The following is an 18,734-nucleotide window of genomic DNA, read 5'->3' on the forward strand; positions in this document are numbered from 1 at the left end:
AAAAATTCCAAAGATGACGCAAATATCGTCAATTTGTGTCACGGGAGGAATTTTTCCAGAAATAAATTGCATAAAACTCTTTTCTCAGGGGGATATGAGGGGGGGAAGCAAAATCATTTGATTATACTCCAGGGTTTCTACTGATAAAAAGCCATATGCTAATCATTGAAGTAACCCTCTAATGCACTGTGACCTAACATAAACAAACCATGAACAGCTCGATTTTTAGTAACTAATGTTAACAAAGATGAACTAATGTTGAAGAGAGGTGTTGTTCATAGTTAAAGGTAGGGTAGGTAGGAATTGGTTAAAAAACTTTTTTTTCCCAAATTTGTTTAAACTTTCTTTATATATAAATACATAATTAAAATGTAAGTACTCTGAAAAAGAAAGTATAAAAAAGAGTGTCTGTAGACCTCTCACGACTGTTTTAAAGACAGCTCATTATTTCCATTCACTCCACATTCTCCCTTCTGGGCTCTTTCCAAAGCCACGCCAAGCAATTACTTGTCTCCAGTGTTTACTTTGTGTTCTGAGTCTCTCCCCATCATCTAAGTGCCTTCCTCGTTGTGTTCGTGTATCTTGCCATTCTCTCAATGCATTCCTGAAAGACTGATCCATACTCATCTATCCATTCACGCTCCACTCACTGCCTTGTGGTTCAATAAAACCTCTTGTGTATTCACCGTAACCTTGTCCAGTGTGTGTACACCAAGACCAGAAATGGATCCGGGTCTCCACGATCCATTTCAGGAACCTGCAGACATTCTCCAGTGAGAGTTGACTGAACTCAGGGCAACAACAAACACCACTGTCACCGATACCACCACCCTTTCTTCACCTGTCTGTATGGCCGGTCTCATGGTCAAATGAGCGCCCTTCTCTGGTCTGGAGGAGGACTGCAACAGGTTTCTCCTCCAGTGCTCTCTCGCTCTCGAAGTGCAGCCACAACTCTTCCAAACAGAATGGTCCAAAATATCCTTCGTCATTTCCCAGTTATACGGTCATGTGCTCCAATGGGCGGAGACGATCTGGTTTCAAACCAGTGCTGCTACCAGTTCCCTCCTGAGTTTCATCTCCCACATCAAAGAAGCGGGCGGATGGAATGAGAGAGTACTGATCACCACATATCATCACGGCCTTAACCCCGCACTTTGTCTACAGCTTGCTATTTACGATGATTCCTTGGGTCCAGAGAAATTTATTCAAGTATCCATTCGAGTGGATTGTCGCGCTCAAGGTTTTTATTCTAAATTATCCCCGTTGCAGTCTGCTCGCTATTCCCTCCAGACAGAGAGATTGCTGCCACCAGAACCAGAGAATATGCAAACAGAGCACGCACTTTTATTTCCCACTGAGCGAGATTGCCGGCTGCCCCAGGACCTCTGTCTGTATTGTGGAGCAAATGATCATTATATCAAGGCTTGCTTCATCTGTCCTCCATGTCTCTTGGTGAGTTCTGTGATAAGTCCCAATGTTACTTTCTCTCCACTATCTACCAATGTGATGTTGATTGCTGCCGAATGCTCTGTTACAGTCACAGCTCTCATTGACTCTGGGTCAGCCGATAACTATCTCCAGCGACCTCTGCAGGCAGTTCAAACTCACCACAGCCGGCTCGTCAACACCATACAAAGTTAAGTCCATAACTAGGAAAAACTTGAACCGCGGCTGTGTCAACCCGCAAGTGAAATCAGTCATCCTGTGAGTAGGCTGCCTGCTCACTGCACCGCCTTCTAACCTCCTCAAGGGCAATCCGAAAATGCTAGCCTGGAATCCAGAGGCTGAGAAAGTGATCCAGACCCTGAAGGAGGCCTTTACTTCTGCTACACTCCTGTGCCACCCCGACCCGAACAAGGTATTCTGGGTAAAAGTAGACACGTCAACCACTGGAGTTGGAGCCATCTTATCACAGCAGCAGGAGAACGTAGCCAAGCCTCTTCCATGTGCTTTCTTCTCCAGAATGTTGTCCCTGGCGGAGCAGAATTACGACATTGGCAACTGGGAGTTATTTGCCATCAAGCTCGCACTGGAAGAATGAAGACACTGGTTGGAGGGAGCACGTCATCCCTTCGTAGTGCTCACCGACCACAAGAATCTTTAGTATCTCAAAGAGGCTAATAGACTAAATCCCCTGTCAGGCCCGGTGGGCTTTGTTCTTCACTCAATTTCCACATCTCCTATTATCCAGGCTCCAAGAATAGATGCGCTGTCTCGACTCTACCCTCCCTCCGATGTAGTTGAAACTCCTGAGCCCATCCTTCCTTCCAGTGTCTTCCTAAATCCCATCCAGTGGGATTTTGACAGTCAGTTGGCTGAGGCCCCTCGCCTCAAACTTGCTATGCCGGGGTTCCCCGCCGACCGACCAACGCTATATTCCTTAAACTTTTCGCAAAAAACGTCTGGAATTTGTCCACTCATCCGTGGGTACTGGCCACCCGGGGACCGCCCAGACTGTCTCGCTTGTGCAACATCAGTTCTGGTGGCGTGGCATGGCAAGGGATGTGAAACGGTTCGTCCAAGGATGCCAACTGTGTGCCGTATCCAAGGTTCCCTGCCATTTACCATCTGGCAAGCTCCTTGCTCTCCCGATTCCATGATGACCTTGGTCCCATTTGCGGGTGAACTTCCTCACTGACCTTGCTTCCTCTGACAGTAATGTGTGTATTCTCATCGTAGTTGATTGATTCTCCAAGGCATGTAAATTGATTCCCCTAAAAGGACTTCCCACCACAATGGAGACGGCCGAAGCACTGTTCACTCAAGTTTTCCGCAACTTCGGTATCCCAGAAAACATCGTCTCCGATCGTGGACCCCAGATCTCCCGCATATGGAAGGCGTTCTTCAACCTCCTGGGGGTCACCGTCAGTCTTGCATCCGGCTATCACCCCCAAGCCAATGGACAGTCATAGAGGAAGGTGCAGGAGATCAACCAGTACCTTCGGACCTTTTGCCAGCACCACCAGAACACCTGGAACCAGTTCATCGCCTGGGCCGAATATGCCCAAAAATCCCTCCGTCAAACCACCACCAGTCTCACGCCCTTCCAATGTATTCTTGGTTTTCAACCCCCTCTGTTTCCCTGGTCCGGTGAACCTTCCGATGTTCCCTCAGTCAATCACTGGTTCCGGGAAAGCGAGAGGGTCTGGGACGAGGCTCACCACCATCTTCAGCGGGCAGTGTGCAGTGCGCAGACATACTCAGTTCGTGGACAGATGACGACAAGAGGCTCCCACCTACCATCCGGGACAACTCGTCTGGCTCTCCACCCAGGACATCCGTCTGTGACTGCCCTGAAAGAAACTGAGTCCTCGTTACCTGGGTCTCTTCCAGGTCGAAAGACAGGTCACCCCCGTTACATATAAGCTTGTGTTACCTCCTCACTATCGTATCCATCCGGTGTTCCATGTCTCCCTCCTCAAGCCTCACTACCCCCCCCCCCCGTCGAAGCTGATGCCATCTACTCCGTTCATGAAATCCTGGACTCCTGACATCGAGGTCGTCATCTTGAATATCTGGTGGATTTAGGAAAGCTATGGACCTGAGGAGCAGTTGTGGGTTCCTAATCGACCTGCTCCTCGTCCCCGCGGCTGGCCACCACGACGTCGGGGTCCTTGGTCTGCTGGAGAGGGGGGTAGTGTCACAGATCTGCCAGACTCTCTCACCTCCTGCACACAGCGTTCACACACACCAGAGTACTAATCACCCACACCTGCATCTCGTCACCTCATCACAGCCCCCCATATAGTCCCAGCAATAAAACCTCTTGTCTATTCACCGTAACCTTGTCCAGTGTGTGTATCCTGACAATTTGTTAATCTTTGTTAATAAAAATCCAGCTGATCATGTTAGTTCACATTGCATGTGAGTTCACACTAATGTTAACAAGATTTTAATAAAGTATTAGCAAATGTTAACATTAACAAAGATAAATAAATGCTTCATAATTGCAGTTCATTATTAGTTTGTTATCTAACAAACTTTTCTGTAAAGTGTTACCAAAAAACCTTTTGTTCATTGTTAATGTTATTCATATTATTACTTTATTGTTTTATTATTACACGCTTTACTTTAATAGCCTACAACATTTAAAAAGGCTTTAAAAGTATTGTTAGTTAATGCTAATTATTGTGTGTTTACTTCCATGAAGAGGAAATATCAGGCACTTTTCCAGCTAATCCTAAACTAACTTTTCTTCACGGAATAGAAAGAAAATCCCTCTTTGTTCTCTTTATACGGAACATTTATCTTATGATGTTGATCCTGAAAGTAATCACGCCAGTGTCTACTGTTGCTATAGTATCGGACACAACTTTAATGCGCCTCTGATGAGAGATAAACCACACACTCTTATTTCAGTGTTGGTAATGTTGTAGTTACTTTAGCAGTTTGCTTTGTATATTCAGTTAAACAATATTAAGTTAAATTTCATGTATCATTCATCAGAACTGTGCGTGTGCATTTTAGACACTTACAAATGTGTTTGCTCCGTCCATGCAATAAATGTGCATCTTTGAATAAGCAGGGTTGTATTTCAAATGCTCAGGTATGACCCATTTCCGTAAAACTTCAGTATCTTATTTTATAGAATGAGCTACAGACGGAGCGCGAGCGCAACCCAGTGAAGGCGGTAAAAAGCCCAGCGCATGTTTGTGAAGTAGAGCTGTGGTTTGCGGCATGGCACAACGTCTATTAATTCACGCATGTAATAGATATAAACAAATGTTAATTTTAAAGAACTGAATCGTTATTGAATAGCGATTCATACGATTCTTAGCATTTTATATCGAGTATCGGCCGAAGATACCGATATCTTTCAAGATTTTAAGATCTATGCATATGCATCGTCAGGATTTGTAATCAATGCATTGAGAAAACGAGTGAATCTTTACACTCCTAATTGTGACACATTTCTATCAGAACTAGCATTAACGTGTTGACCATTTTGAGCTACAGTAGCTTGTTTGTTTGGTTGGACACCATGGGCCAGCCTTCACTCCCCACATGGATCAACGAGCCTTGGTCGCCCATGACCCTGTTGCCGGTTCACCACTGTTCGTTCCTTGGACCACTTTTGACTGACTGCTGTGCACCCCACAAGAGCTGCAGTTTTGGAGATGCTCTGACCCAGTTGTCTAGTCATCACAATTTGGCCCTTGTCAAACTCGCACAAATACTTAAGCTTGTCAGTTTTTCCTGCTTCAAACACATCAACTTTGAGGACAAAATGTTCACTTGCTGCCAAGTATATCGGTTGAGCCGGTTCCTCCAGCCGATAAAAAGGTGGGGTTTATGGTCAATCTTGGACCTGCGTGTCCTGAATCGGGCCCTGTACAAGCTTCCGTTCCGGATGTTAATACAGAAACGCATTTATGTTTAGATTAGTTCGTAGCGACCGACCTGAAGGACATGTACTTTCATGTCTCTATCCTTCCTCGACACAGACCGTTCCTAAGCTTTGCGTTCGAGGGGAGGGCATATCAGTACAAAGTCCTGCCCTTCACGAAGGTTGCAGAGGCAACTATGGTTCCGCTCAGAGAACATGGCGTTCGCGTCCTCATCTATCTTCGCCCAGTTTGGGGAGCAGTCGTGCGAACACAGGGACCTGGTGATCAGTCACCTCAGCCGGTTGGGCCTTCGGGTCAACTTAGAGAAGAGCAAACCCTGTCCTACACAGAGGATCTCTTACCTCGGTATGGAGCTGGATTCAGTCAGCCAGACTGTGTGCCTCACAGAGGAGCAAGTCCAGTCGGTGTTGAACTGGGCGTGTCAGAGCGGTCAGTACCAGGTCCCAGTGACTCCTTTCTGCCGCCAAACTTTTAGCCCATGGTCCAACCGGGCCCGGGTTGCCCTTAGAACTAGTGTCCAGGCATGCTGTAATTTTCACGGATGCCTCTGCCACAGGCTAGGGGGCCACGTACAACAGACAAGCAGTTTCAGGTCTGTGGACGGGACCTCAATGCATTTGCATATCAATTGCCTTGAGTTCCTAGCAGTACACTTGGCACTGTGTCACCTCAAGGGGCTGCTACGTGGCAAGCATGTAATGGTCCTTACGGACAGCACTGTGGCCGTAGCGTACATCAACTGTCAGGGGGTCTATGCTCCCGTCACATGTTCCAACTTGCCCTCCACCACCTCCTTTGGAGTCAGAAGCAGCTGAGGTCGCTTCAGGCCATTCCCATCCCAGGTGTGCTCAACCGGACAGCCGACGAGCTCTCACGGCAGGCGACACCTCCGGGAGAGTGGCGACTCCATCCCCAGGCGGTCCAGCTGATTTGGGACCTCTTTGGAGCTGCACAGGTAGACCTGTCTGCCTCTTCGGACTCGACCCATTGCCAGATGTATTATTCCCAGACTGGGGTTACCCTCGGCATGGATGCACTAGCGCACAGCTGGCCCGGAGACCTACACAAATATGCGTTTCCCCCAGTGAGCCTTCTTACACAGACCTGTGCAAAGTCAGGAAGCACGAGGAGCAGGTCTTGTTAGTTGCGCCCTATTGGCCCAACCGGACCTGGTTCCAATAAATAACTCTTCTCGCAACAGCCCCTCCTTGGCCTATTCCAAGGGGCACTCTATGGCACCCGCCTCCAGACCTCTGGAATCTCCATGTCTGGTCCCTGGACGGGACGCGGGGGTTCTAGGTGGGCTACCACAGGCAGTGGTAGACACCATCTCTTCAGCTAAAGCCCCCTCTACGAGGCACCTCTACGCTTTGAAGTGGAACCTATTCGTTGTGTGGTGCTCTTCCCACCAGGAAGACCCCCGAAGGTGTTCGATTGGCATTGTGCTTTCTTTCCTGCAAGGTGTGTTAGAGCAAAGGCTGTCTCCCTCCACCCTCAAAGTTGCAGCAATAGCGGCGTATCACGATGCAGTTGCAGGTAAGTCCGTAGGGAAGCACAACCTATTCGTCAGGTTCCTCAGAGGTGCGAGGAGGCTAAATTCTCCTCGTCCAAACTCGATACCCTCTTGGGACTTGGCTCTAGTGCTCAGAGCACTTCAGAGTCCTCTAACACGTTCGCTAGATTCTATAGCCTCCATGTAGACCTGGTTTATTCCCGCATTCTCACCCCCAGTGGCCAGTAGCGCTAAGTGCTCGTTCTAAGTTTCGGCTTGCAATGCCAATCCCGCCCTCTGGGCCAGATACGTGCGTCTATTGTCTCCAGTTGTGTTCCCCGGAAACAGCTAACCCTGTTGAGCTCCTCCGTCAAACCTGCGGTGTCCGACATTGTGGCCGTCTGACGCCATGCCTGCACCCGTATGCTTGTGGAACGTGTGTGTAGGCTGGGTGCCAAATTTCCCGAAGGATGTGGCTCCGCAGCGTACCATCTCCCGAGACGGGCACGCTTTCAATAGTCACACTGTGTGGGTCTTGCAGAAATAGCAGTGACTGACCTCCCTGCTTGGAGCCCTGACTTCTGTACCATACAAGACAGTCCAGTGCACTCAAGCAGGACGCTGGAAGGGCCAGCCTCCTGCCATTTTTGTAGGGATCATAATTCGTCTGTCAGTTCCAACATCGACATAGTCGAATGTGACCGACTGAAAGGGAACGTCTCGGTTACGTATGTAACCCTCATTCCCTGAAGGAGGGAACGGAGACGTACGTCCCGTCGCCAGGTGCTGCAGCAGACATCATAGTATTTATATGTCATATAATTTAAGCTGCAGCAGACATCATAGTATAAATATGTACAAAAACTATAACTTTACAAAAGATAACTTACTCGGTTACTAACGTAATCTCGGCTCCCTTAGATATTGAACAAGTGCTGCGCTATTCATCTTATTAATATAAACAAGACAAGATGCTACAGAGATAATACAATCACGCACAGAAAGAACCTGCTATTGAAATGGATGGACCTCTACATTATAAAATCTAAAAAATGTGGACCGTGAGTCCCAGGTGTCCGTTGCACAGATGTCATCAATCGAAACATCAAATGCCATGCCTCTCGTGGAGTGTGTTCTGACTCCCAAGGGACATTGAAGAGCCCAAAGATGGGACCGAGAAGGAACAACCGGCACCAGCATGTGTTTCAAGGCAACAGAGTTCACTGTGCACTTTAAGTCTAAAGACATAGACTTGTACATAGCAAAACGTCTCGGGTTATGTATATAACCCTTGTTCCCTGAGAGGGAATGAGCACTGCGTCGGAACGACGAATTTGGGGTTACTCCCTTAGCAACAGCGCATCTGAAGTCTGAATGAAACTATTCCAATCTTGATTGGTGTTGCGTCATGACGTAGATGTGACGGCATACCCGGAAGCTACATAAGGGGGGCCGGCACATAGTAACGGCAATTATCGCGATGAAGCAAGCGCTCTCAGGTGATACACGGTGTGGAGACGAGACGCAGTGCTCGTTCCCTCTCAGGGAACAATGGTTATATACATAACCCGAGACGTTCCCTATATCGAGGAAACTTCGCACTGCGTCGGAATGACGAATTTGGGGAACGAGTACCTACGAGGCCACACCAAGGATACGCCTGCCCTATTGTGAAGCTGGAGACCAGGCACAATTAGGACTGGAGCACCCTAGCGTCGGGCGTTGCAGGGAGGTGTTGCTGACCTTCCAAGAATATTCTCATGGCCCTGAACAGGCATAAAAGGAAAAGCCTCCCTTCTTCCGCCGTCACATGGGGCTGGGGATTGAAAAACCTGAAGAACCAATGACCTGGCCACACTAGATGGCACCCTAGGTACCTAGTTTAGGATGTAAAATTGCCTTAACTCCGCCAGGGGCAAACTCTAGGCAAGTTGGTGTCACCGCCAAGGCCTAGAGGTCCCCTACTCTCCCCGGAGAAGTGATAGCAAGGAGAAAGGCCCCCTCAAGGGTCAGGTTCTTAGCCTCAGCCAACTCCAGTGGCTCAAAGGGGGCCTCAGCCAATCCTTCAATTACCACTGCCAGATCCCTGGTTGGAACTCTGACAGGAGCTGCAGGCCTCATCTTCCGGGCCCCACAGAGGAACCGTACAACCAGATGGTGCCTACCCAAAGGCCCATCACTCACAGGAGCGTGGAAAGCACTAATGCCAGCCACGTACACCTTGAGTGTGGATGGGTTAAAACCCGCAGAGAAACACTCTTGGAGGAACTCCAGTACTGAAGCCACTGGGCAGTTAACTGGGTCCACCTCACGCTCTCTACGCCAAGTAGAAAACACATTCCACTTAAGGCTGTACAGTCTCCTTGAAGACGGAGCCCTCTCAATCACATCTGCCGGCAGGCCGGCCTCTAGATACCTGGCCCCCTCAGGGGCCAGACGCAAGGCTCCAAATTCCCAGTTGGGGGTAAATATTGTGCCTGAGATAGGAGATCCCTCCTCAGAGGGAGCTGCCACGCAGAGGACTCCCGGGAGCAAAGTGATCGGGGGAAAGTGCACAGATGCAGCCTCGGCCATGTCTGCACCATGGCATCCAACCCCAGCGGGGCTGGATGCGTGAGAGAAAAACCACAGTGGGAAGTGGGACGTCTCTCGAGACGCAAACATCCGCTTCCACTGGGCTGAACCTCTCGCACATTGCCTCCACCAACTCTAGGTGGAGCTGCCACTCCCTGGGCCTCAGCCCCTGCCTCAACAGGATGTCTGCTCCCTGGTTTCGGTCCCCGGGGATGTCCATCACCCTGAGGGATGACAGTTCCCCCCTGGAACCATAGGAGGGCCTCGTGCGCCAGTCTGCATAGAGGGCGTGACCTAAGGCCCCCCTGATAATTCAGATACGATACTATGGCCTCGTTGTCGGATCGTATTGGGACATGGTGGCCGTGGAGGTCCAGGAAAAGGCTTCTCAGAGCTTTGTAGACCGCCAGCATTTCGAGGCCAAAGATGTGTCAGGAAGAATGCCAGGCTTCCCACAGACTTCCCTTAAAGCGGCCGTCCATGATTGCGCCCCAACCAGTGAGGGAGGTGTCTGTTGAAACAGATTTCCGGCAACATGACACTCCCAGCACTGGACCTTGGGACAGAAACCAGGATTTCTTCCATATAGCTAGGGAACGAAGGCATCTGCACGTGCACTTCTACCCTGATCATACGGAATGGATTTCCCCTCAGGGAGAACCCCCTGGTCTACAGCCACCACTGTAGGGGTCTCATGTGCAACAGACCAAAAGGTTTTACATTGGATGCTGCTGCCATGAGCCCCAGCAGTCTTTGAAACTGCTTCACAGTGAGGCTGCTGCCTAGTTTTTCTCTGGAGACCATCGCCTGTATGGACTCGATATGTGCAGGAGATCTTTGTGCCCACATCGTACTCGAGCTCCATACACCTCCCAGGAACATGGTTCTCTGGGATGGCATCAACGCTCTTTTTGCGTTGAGTCACAAACCCAAACACCGAATATTGGCCAGAACGACATCTCGATGCCGAACTGCCATTTATCATGACTGGGCCATTTCGTGCCGGTCATCGATAAAATTCAGTATACGGATACCCTGGAGTCTGAGATGAGCCAGAGGTGCATCCATACTTGGTAAAGGTGCAAGAGGAAAGAGCTAGGCCGAAATAACCCAATACTGGTACGCTTCACCCCGAAAGTGAACCTCAGGAAATTCCTGTGGGCAGGAAGGATGGAGATGTGGAATATGCGTCCTTAGATCTATCGTGACGAACCAGTCAGCAGAACCGGATCTGCTCACGATGGGATAGTGAGTGTCTTGAACCTGAATCTCCTCAGAGAACAGTTCAAGTACCTCAGATCTTTTATGGGATGCAACCCCCCCCCCCATCCTTTTTTTATTTTTATTTTTTATGAAGTAGCGACCATAAAAGCTGGACTCCGTGTCTGGCAGAGGGACACTTTATGGCCTCCTTTACCAACAGGGAGCACACTTCCTGTTCCATAACCTGACACTGGGCTTGGCACATCACCGTCCAGCCCACACCGATGACCTTGGTGGTGGAACACTGAACTGCAGTCTGTAACCTTTGCCCACGGTACACAGGGCCCCAGCAGATATATTCGGGAGGTATAACCATGCACCAAAACATTCTGCTTGGGGAACCAGCCTAGAGGCTGGTCTCTGGTATGCACCAATCCTCCTGCCCGACCCCCTGAAGCGGCCACCCGGCAGAGCTTAGTTGGGAAGGATTATCAGTGTGTGAACACCTTCGCTGCCCAGCTGCAGGTCCTACTAGAAGTGGCTGGAGTAGCATTCGTTCGCTGGAAATCGATGTGGTCCGAGCGTCGTAGATGGCGGATCGCAGCATCGACTTCCAGAAAACTTCACAGAGGATTTTCGGTATGCTAATGCGTTCACTGCCCTGCTGTAGGTCTTACTATAGGCGGCTAGAGCAGCATGCATTCGCTGGAAATCGATGTGGTCCAAGCGTCGTAGATGGCGGATCACAGCATCGACTTCCAGAAAACTTCACAGAGGATTTTCGGTATGCGCATGCGTTCAACTGCCCAGCTGCAGATCTTACTAGAGGCGGCTGGAGCAGCATGCGCTCACTGAAAATCAATATGACCTGAACGTCGTTGACGGCGGATCGCAGCAATGATTTCCATAAGACTCCACGGAGGAGGCGACCTCGATCCCTCCCCGGGAGAGGGGGCTGGCCAGCTGGCCACTGAGCTGGGCACACCACAGTTCAAACCACAACGATGAACCTCAGGGGTGGAACACTAAACTGCAGTCTGCACCCTTTTGCCCACGGTACGCAGAGCTAAAGTAAATATATTCGGGAGGAATAACTATGCCCCGACATACTCTACTAGGGGAAAGTACTCTACTAGAGGCGGCTGGAGCAGCATGCATTCACCGGAAATCGGTGTGGTCTGAGCGTCGTAGACGGCGGACCGTAGCATCGACTTCCAAAAAAAACTCCACGGAGGAAGCGACCTCGATCGCTCTCTGGAAGATTTTCTTTTAGATTAATATATAGATAAGTGAACACGATTTGCGATTTGGATGAAAGGCATAAAATGTTTACTTTGAAAAGTCAGACAAATCCCATTTAATCCCTCAGATTATTATATGCCACCATAATCATCCATCAATGAACATGGTCTGATAGACTGAATAAACATATTCAAATAAACAGATAATATTTAATTCATTTTAATTCTTCAGAATTAAAATTCGGCCATAATCACCACCGGTCAATACTGTTTTAATATTTATTCATACGGAATCGTCAATTACATGCTGCCTCGGCAAACGTGAGATTAAATCCGATTACAACATATTTAGCTTTCATCCCTTGAGATAAAAGACCACAGGCACAAGGCTGAGATGCCCGAAAAGCGCAAACGTTGAGATATTTCTCAATAAACACAGCCAGCACCCTCAGGAGCTGACTGCTGCCACGCCCCAAACAGTATCACATTGTATACCGATAGTGTGTGTTCAACTTATTTTACTGCAGACCCGTAATCTATGCGCTGCCTCGGCAATGCGAGATCGAGCCTTGCATTATGAAGTGGCGAGCTCTCATTTACTTCACTCCTTTGATGCTGTCTAATTCCTTGGAATCAAACTACTCAAGCATCTGGTTCTCCACCCGGGGGAAGAAACCGCAGGGGACGGAGAACACAGAGTCACTACAGGCAGCCCCCTCAAGAACTGCCCGAGCGCCCTTATTTTATGAATGAAGTAGCGTGTTTGGTGCTTAACGTCACCCGCTTCAATGCTGTGCACGTCAGACGGCTCAAGCATTGGGTTCTCAACCTGAAGAGGCCGCATAGCGGGCTTCCACTCGGGAAAGGAGAACATCTGAACTGTCAGCGAGGACTGAGATGTTGCCTCAGCAGTCCCAAGACCCGCTGATAAGTTAATTAGCGAGACCACTGATTTATGCTGCCGCGCGCTGCCTAAACAGACGCGGGACAGATGAGGCTGGACGGCCTCTTTGAGCACGCGACCAGCCGAGAGCAAAGTACCCTGAGCGTCAGCTTATCACAATGCCATATAGAGCTCCCTCGAGAGCCGCCCTAGCATGCTGAACGCTCAGACACTTCACGAGAATGTGTGTTCGAGCCCACATGAAACGGGGACACGGGTGCACACATTGCTTGAAGTCTCTCTCAGTCGCCACTCACAAAATATAGATTTTTGACAGACAACAATAAATAGACAAACAATTGACACAGAGCGCTATGCTGAAGAGCGATAACTGCCGTTACTATGCACCGGCCCCCTTTATGTAGCTTCCGGCTATGCCTTCACATCTACGTCATGACGCAACACCAATCAAGATTGGAATAGTTTCATTCAGACTTCAGATGCGCTGTTGCTAAGGGAGTATCCCCAAATTCGTCGTTCCGACGCAGTGCGAAGTTCCCTTGATATAGGGAACTTAATTAAACATAACAGATCCTTATAATGCCCCCTGGGTGTTTTTCATGTGTATGGAAAAATGTATCGAAAAATGAATAGATATCTTTCCTGTCTGGACACCTGTTCCACCAGCTGTGCGCAAGTTACAACTAGCCTAGTTTTGACATAAATGGGCACAAGGTTACAACATATGCATTCTTAAATATTTTTGCGTTGCACCATTAAACTTAGTTGAAGTATAAACGAAATATTTATGGAAGCCTCCAATCAGGAGTAAAATTAACAGGTAAATAGGCAGACTTAACTGCATCAATACACTCTTGTTTTACATGACAGACTTCAGGTGCATCTCAGTCAGCTCCCTAGTTCAGTAGTTAGGACACTGATCAAGGAGTCAGCCCCTTGACTTATGTCCTGATCAGTGCCCTGACTACTGAACTAGGGAGCTGATTGAAACTCACCCTTCAATTCTTTACATGTATATGATAATGCTTACACACATGCGCTCCAACACCACCAAACTGCCCATTGAGCGTCCAATGGCCTGAGCTGTGGTCTTTGTGGCATGCAGGGCAGGATCCATTGCGCTCTGCAGCTCTCTGAAGGTGGCAGAGTTGTGTCCGGCCCCATCCAAACCTTTAAAGAGCCTTGCTTGAGAGAACCTGGAGAACCACCATGGAGGGTAAAGCGGAAGCTGCCTGACCTGTTGACATATACGCACGTCCAGTAATGGCTGAAGCTGTACGACAGGGGTTAGATAAATGAGCGGCCTTGGTATTCCAACCAATGGCAGCAGACGGACCCAAACCACAGCCTTGTCCAGAGGAGGTAAGTTTTCATAACTCTTCTGCCTTGTGTCAATGGAGGTGAGTGTGTAAGGGGCAGAAGAATAAGGGCCTGCTGAGTAGGGAGCGCGCCATGATTTTGTCAGCTCTTTGTGAACTTCTAGAAATAAGGGTGCTGACTGCTGAGAGGGACCTTTACAACGTCCAGGCAGGAACCACTCGTCCTAGCAGCTGAGCGTGCATTCCACAGGCGCAGACCACTCTAAACTGAGCTGTTCGACTGCTTTAGATAGCACGCGATAAAGCTCTGACACCAATAAGCTTAATGACAGCAAGGAGACTGGGCCATGCTGCAAGCCTGTCCTCGACCTCCAACGTTGCTAAGGACATGCTGTCGTCCTGTGGCTCATGATTAGATCCTTTGAACGAGACCAAGTCACTCGCGATAACAAAGGGGCGTTGGTCTGAATGGGAGAAAAGGATGGGGGGAACCTCTTCTGTTGGAATGCAGAGAGTGAGTCACATGGGGGCTGAACCGACATGAGATTGCACTCGTCTGAGCACTGAGATCCTCTCCCCCATTGTTTTTTCCTCATGGGTTCCCAGGAGGAAGAAAACAGAAGGGCACAACGGGCTGGGTCGCATTCTGAAAGGAACGATATCCTCGAGCGCAGAGAGGTCAAGGCTCATACTCTCGCAGTGAGACCAGGTCGACTTGCCCAGACATTGCACGCGCTCGCTGTGCCTGTCATCAATGTGCAGAGGTGCTCTTGTGGCCAACAGTTGTGGCCCAACATTTGCAACAACATCGCTTGAAATTTGCTCTTTTCTCTTTAAAGTTCTTAAAAAGGATACAGCAAAGTGCACTCGCTCAGCTGAAAGAGGCCCTTGGGAAAAGCGCTGACCAGGCTGCAAACACAGCGGCGTAGAAACAGAGTTGCTTGAGAATGGCGAGCTGATCTGGATGCTGCAGACTCGCAGGCGATCATTACTGTGAACAGCGGTATGAATGGTGAATGGCAGGCACGAGCTGCTTGAGAGTGGTGAGCAGGCCACTGTTTAACTGCATGAAGGGAATAAAATAGGCGGCAAATCCAGCTGCTTGCAGGTGAAGGCAGCTTCAATTCATGTTCAAACGAAGAGATGTAATCTGCGTCGCTGAAGTAGAATAAAACGATTTGCCATGGTGATATGGCTGCTTTTATAGCCAGAGTCTCTGCCTATTTCAGCAGGCTTGCTCATCATTGGCTTGTGCATGCCGCACCATCATTGATCAATTCCTTTAACTTTTTGAACCAATCAATGTGCAGTATTCACTGCATGATTGTATAAAGATTTCAGAATTGGAGAAAAAATGAGTTTTCCCCATAGCATCTTGTCTTATTTATATTAATAAGACAAACGACGCAGTACTCGTAAAGTATTGGTAGGGAACTGTAATGCAGACAAAAATAAATCACTCTACATCAAAATAAATCATTCTACATCACAGTGATTTCCTGCTGCTTTTAACTGTGGAGTCACTGTAAACTTAATTTAAATAAAATAAACTGTACAACTATGACTGTAAAAATTGCATAACTGTAAACTCACACTAAAATATTTTACACTCTTACAGGAACTGGGCTTCTCCAGACAGGCTATCATCAATAAGAAGCTGAATGACTATAGGAAACACAGGTGATTCTCTTGCCTACTTAATTTTAGTTATAGAATCGTGACCCAGCTAGAATTTTTTTGTTATTAGAATGTTCTGAGAACATTACCATGCATTGTTCTATAAATGTTTTCAACGGGTAGTTTTATTTTTGTTCCCAGAATGTTTTTTTAAAAGTTAGAATAATATTCTTCTAAATACATTCTTAAAAGGTTTAGTGGTAAAATTCTTATAACATTATTCCCTAACGTTTTTTTTGTTGTTGTTGTTGTTGTTTTTATAAGTTTTCAGCGGAAGTTTTATTTTGGTTCCCAGAATGTTCTTTTAAAAGTAAGGATAACATTCTTCTAAAAACATTCTAAAAATGTTTAGTGGTAACATTATTATAACATTATTGCCAAACATTTTTATAATGTTTTCAGTAGGTAGTTTTATTTTTGTTTTTAGAATGTTCTTTTGAAACTTAGGATAACATTCTATAAAACAAATTATGCTTTGTGATATTCCTTAAATGTTTAAACATAACATTTTTAGAACATTATTGTCAGAATTTCTGAAATGGAGGCTTGATGTTCACTCTCAGACTCAGCTCTAGTGTTTGCTGTCAGGCAGTAGGAGACCGTGGCCAGGGAAACTCAGGGCAGGAACCAACACAAGACAAGACTCTAGACAAGACATCAAGAAATAACAGACAAACTAAGAACTGACAAAACAAAACAAAAATAATAACTGGAGCTAGCAAAAGAGGAAAAATAAAACAAAACCATCAAATAAATCTCTAAAAATGACTGAAATAAATATATAAAAAGTTAAAAATAAAAGGTAAGCTATCAAAAAAAAGAAAATTAAAACATAAGGTTAGGGAGAACTACATCACAAAATAAAGGCTAGAACGAGGCAAGGGTAAAAATGCAGGAACAAAGAAAAATAAGAATAAATCAAAAAGGAAATTCTCAGACAAGGAACACTAAATCTAGCACATACTGACTGGGAGCTTGAGGATTGCAAACATCACAAAAACACGCACAAAAGCAACGAACCAGCAAGGACATGAGGGAAGGTAGCATAATATAAAGGGACCAGAGCACATGAGGATCAGGTGAGCACAAATAGTAAAACGAGGTCTAGACCAGGGCCAGTATTTATCAAGCTTCTAATGGAGCTTTCACACCTGCCTCCTTTAGTTCGGCTGAATCGTACTATAGTTCGGTTCCTCTTTGGGGTGGTTCATTTGGTCAGGTGTGAAAGCAGCAATCGCACTCGGTGTGGACCAAAAGCGGACCAAACAAGCGTACTGAGACGTCCTTGAAGAGGTGGTCTCGGTACGCTTTCAAACAAACTCTGGAGCGGTTCGTTTGTGGTGAGAACATGATACGACCTCAAACAGAACCAACTGCAAAAGTACTGATCATTTTTGGACTAAACCAGTTGCCGTAGTCAGCTGCGCTGACATTATGTGCATGACATTATTACCTGATAGATAGTTGGCAATATTTTCGGAAGATGAGCATGTCAGAGTTAATAATTAATGCACGCCTCCACTTGGAGTGACGAGCGATGCGTGCTCGCCGTTTACAGTGCATTAGAGCGTTGTTCTCTTTCAAGCATACGTTTCGGTGTCTCACTATGGGATACGCCCCTTCCGCGTAGTCCTCAGAATCCCTATTACATTACGCCAGCCCCAATTGGCTGGCAGACATGACGTTGTGTATGGGAGTGACCTCCCCTCCCTCAGTATAAAAGGGGCGACACAACGTCACTACGACATTCAAAAACCTCTTCTCGCTTCACACCAGAAGCCGAAGCCTTTTGGAAAAATCTTGAGAACAAACTTTTAGACGAACTACTGGCCACCACGCCGTTTTTCGTCTGGCTCCTTCAATTTGCATCCCAGCTGATTGCAAGGATTGTTCTACAACAACGATGGCTGCAGCAATGCAAACCATCCCGGCTAGCGAGGGAGATTCGGTGCGAATCTGTTCATGCGGGAACAAAATTTCATGCAAGGACACACACCAGGACTGCTCTGCATGTCTCGGGCTGAAACATGCCCAATTGCGATCGAGAATCCCGACTCCTGTGAACACTGCGCACGCTTCACCATGAAGAGCCTTCGATGCAGGCTAGCACGCCAAGCTAGCGTGTCAGGCCAAGATCCCCTCATGTCACCTAGCCTTGTTCCAGCTGCCACTCCGCAGGTAACCATTCCTGCAGGAGAGCTGCCCGGCATGGCAGCTTTATCCTGGGGTGAAGAGCTCGATGTCTGCGTCCCTCTGCCTAGCGTGCTCAGCACGGACGAGGATGAGGACGCACTCAATTTTGAGGAAGATGGACAATCTGATTATCTTCTCTCTGAAGAAGAGGAAGATTTCGAGGACTCCCCCTTCCTTCCCCCTGCGCACTCGGCACAACTCCTCGCCGCGGTGGGAACCACGGAAGAGGCGGTGGGGCACCATCCTCTCCGCTTCTCAGTGTTGATCTACAAGATGTGTGCAAATGCGCTGCAGATAAACTAAATATTCCGTGGCCAACCGTGGTAGCGGAGACTGCAAAGTCTCTCTACAAGGGCAAGAGGCTGCCGAGAGCGAAACGGGCAGCACGTCAGCTCCTTCCAGCATTTCCAGAGCTCCTGGAGGATGTTGCTGTGACCTGGAAGGACAAACCATTCAACAGTAAAATGCCCGTGCAGGGAGGATCCGCGCTTGACATGGAATGGATGGAGAAGGATGGCCTTCTCCGAATGGGACAACACATTGGGAAGAGATCTGTGTAGTTACAGATCCCTCTCTGTGTCTTCAGAGATGCGTGGTTCAAGCTGCGGGCAAGGCCATGGCCACAATGGTGATTCAGGAGAGAGGTCGATGGCTTAACTTGGCTAATCTCTCGGACAGGGAAAAAGAAGCCATCCTTGACGCACCGGTGGTCGCAGAGGGTATTTTTGGCTCAGCTCTGACACTGATGCAAAAAATATGCGAGGAAAAGAAGAGGGACGATTA

General features: G+C 47.9%; 1 protein-coding gene across 1 annotated transcript in view; it reads left to right on the forward strand.

The window, feature by feature from the left end:
- arhgap23b (Rho GTPase activating protein 23b) overlaps positions 1-18,734 on the forward strand; it is a 266,684-nt gene that overhangs the window by 166,092 nt on the left and 81,858 nt on the right. The window contains 1 exon segment of the mRNA XM_067429696.1: positions 15,700-15,761. Coding sequence (XP_067285797.1) covers positions 15,700-15,761 — 62 coding nt within the window.

Source organism: Pseudorasbora parva, chromosome 21, assembly GCF_024679245.1.
Source record: "Pseudorasbora parva isolate DD20220531a chromosome 21, ASM2467924v1, whole genome shotgun sequence".
NCBI classification, from domain to species: Eukaryota; Metazoa; Chordata; class Actinopteri; order Cypriniformes; family Gobionidae; genus Pseudorasbora; species Pseudorasbora parva.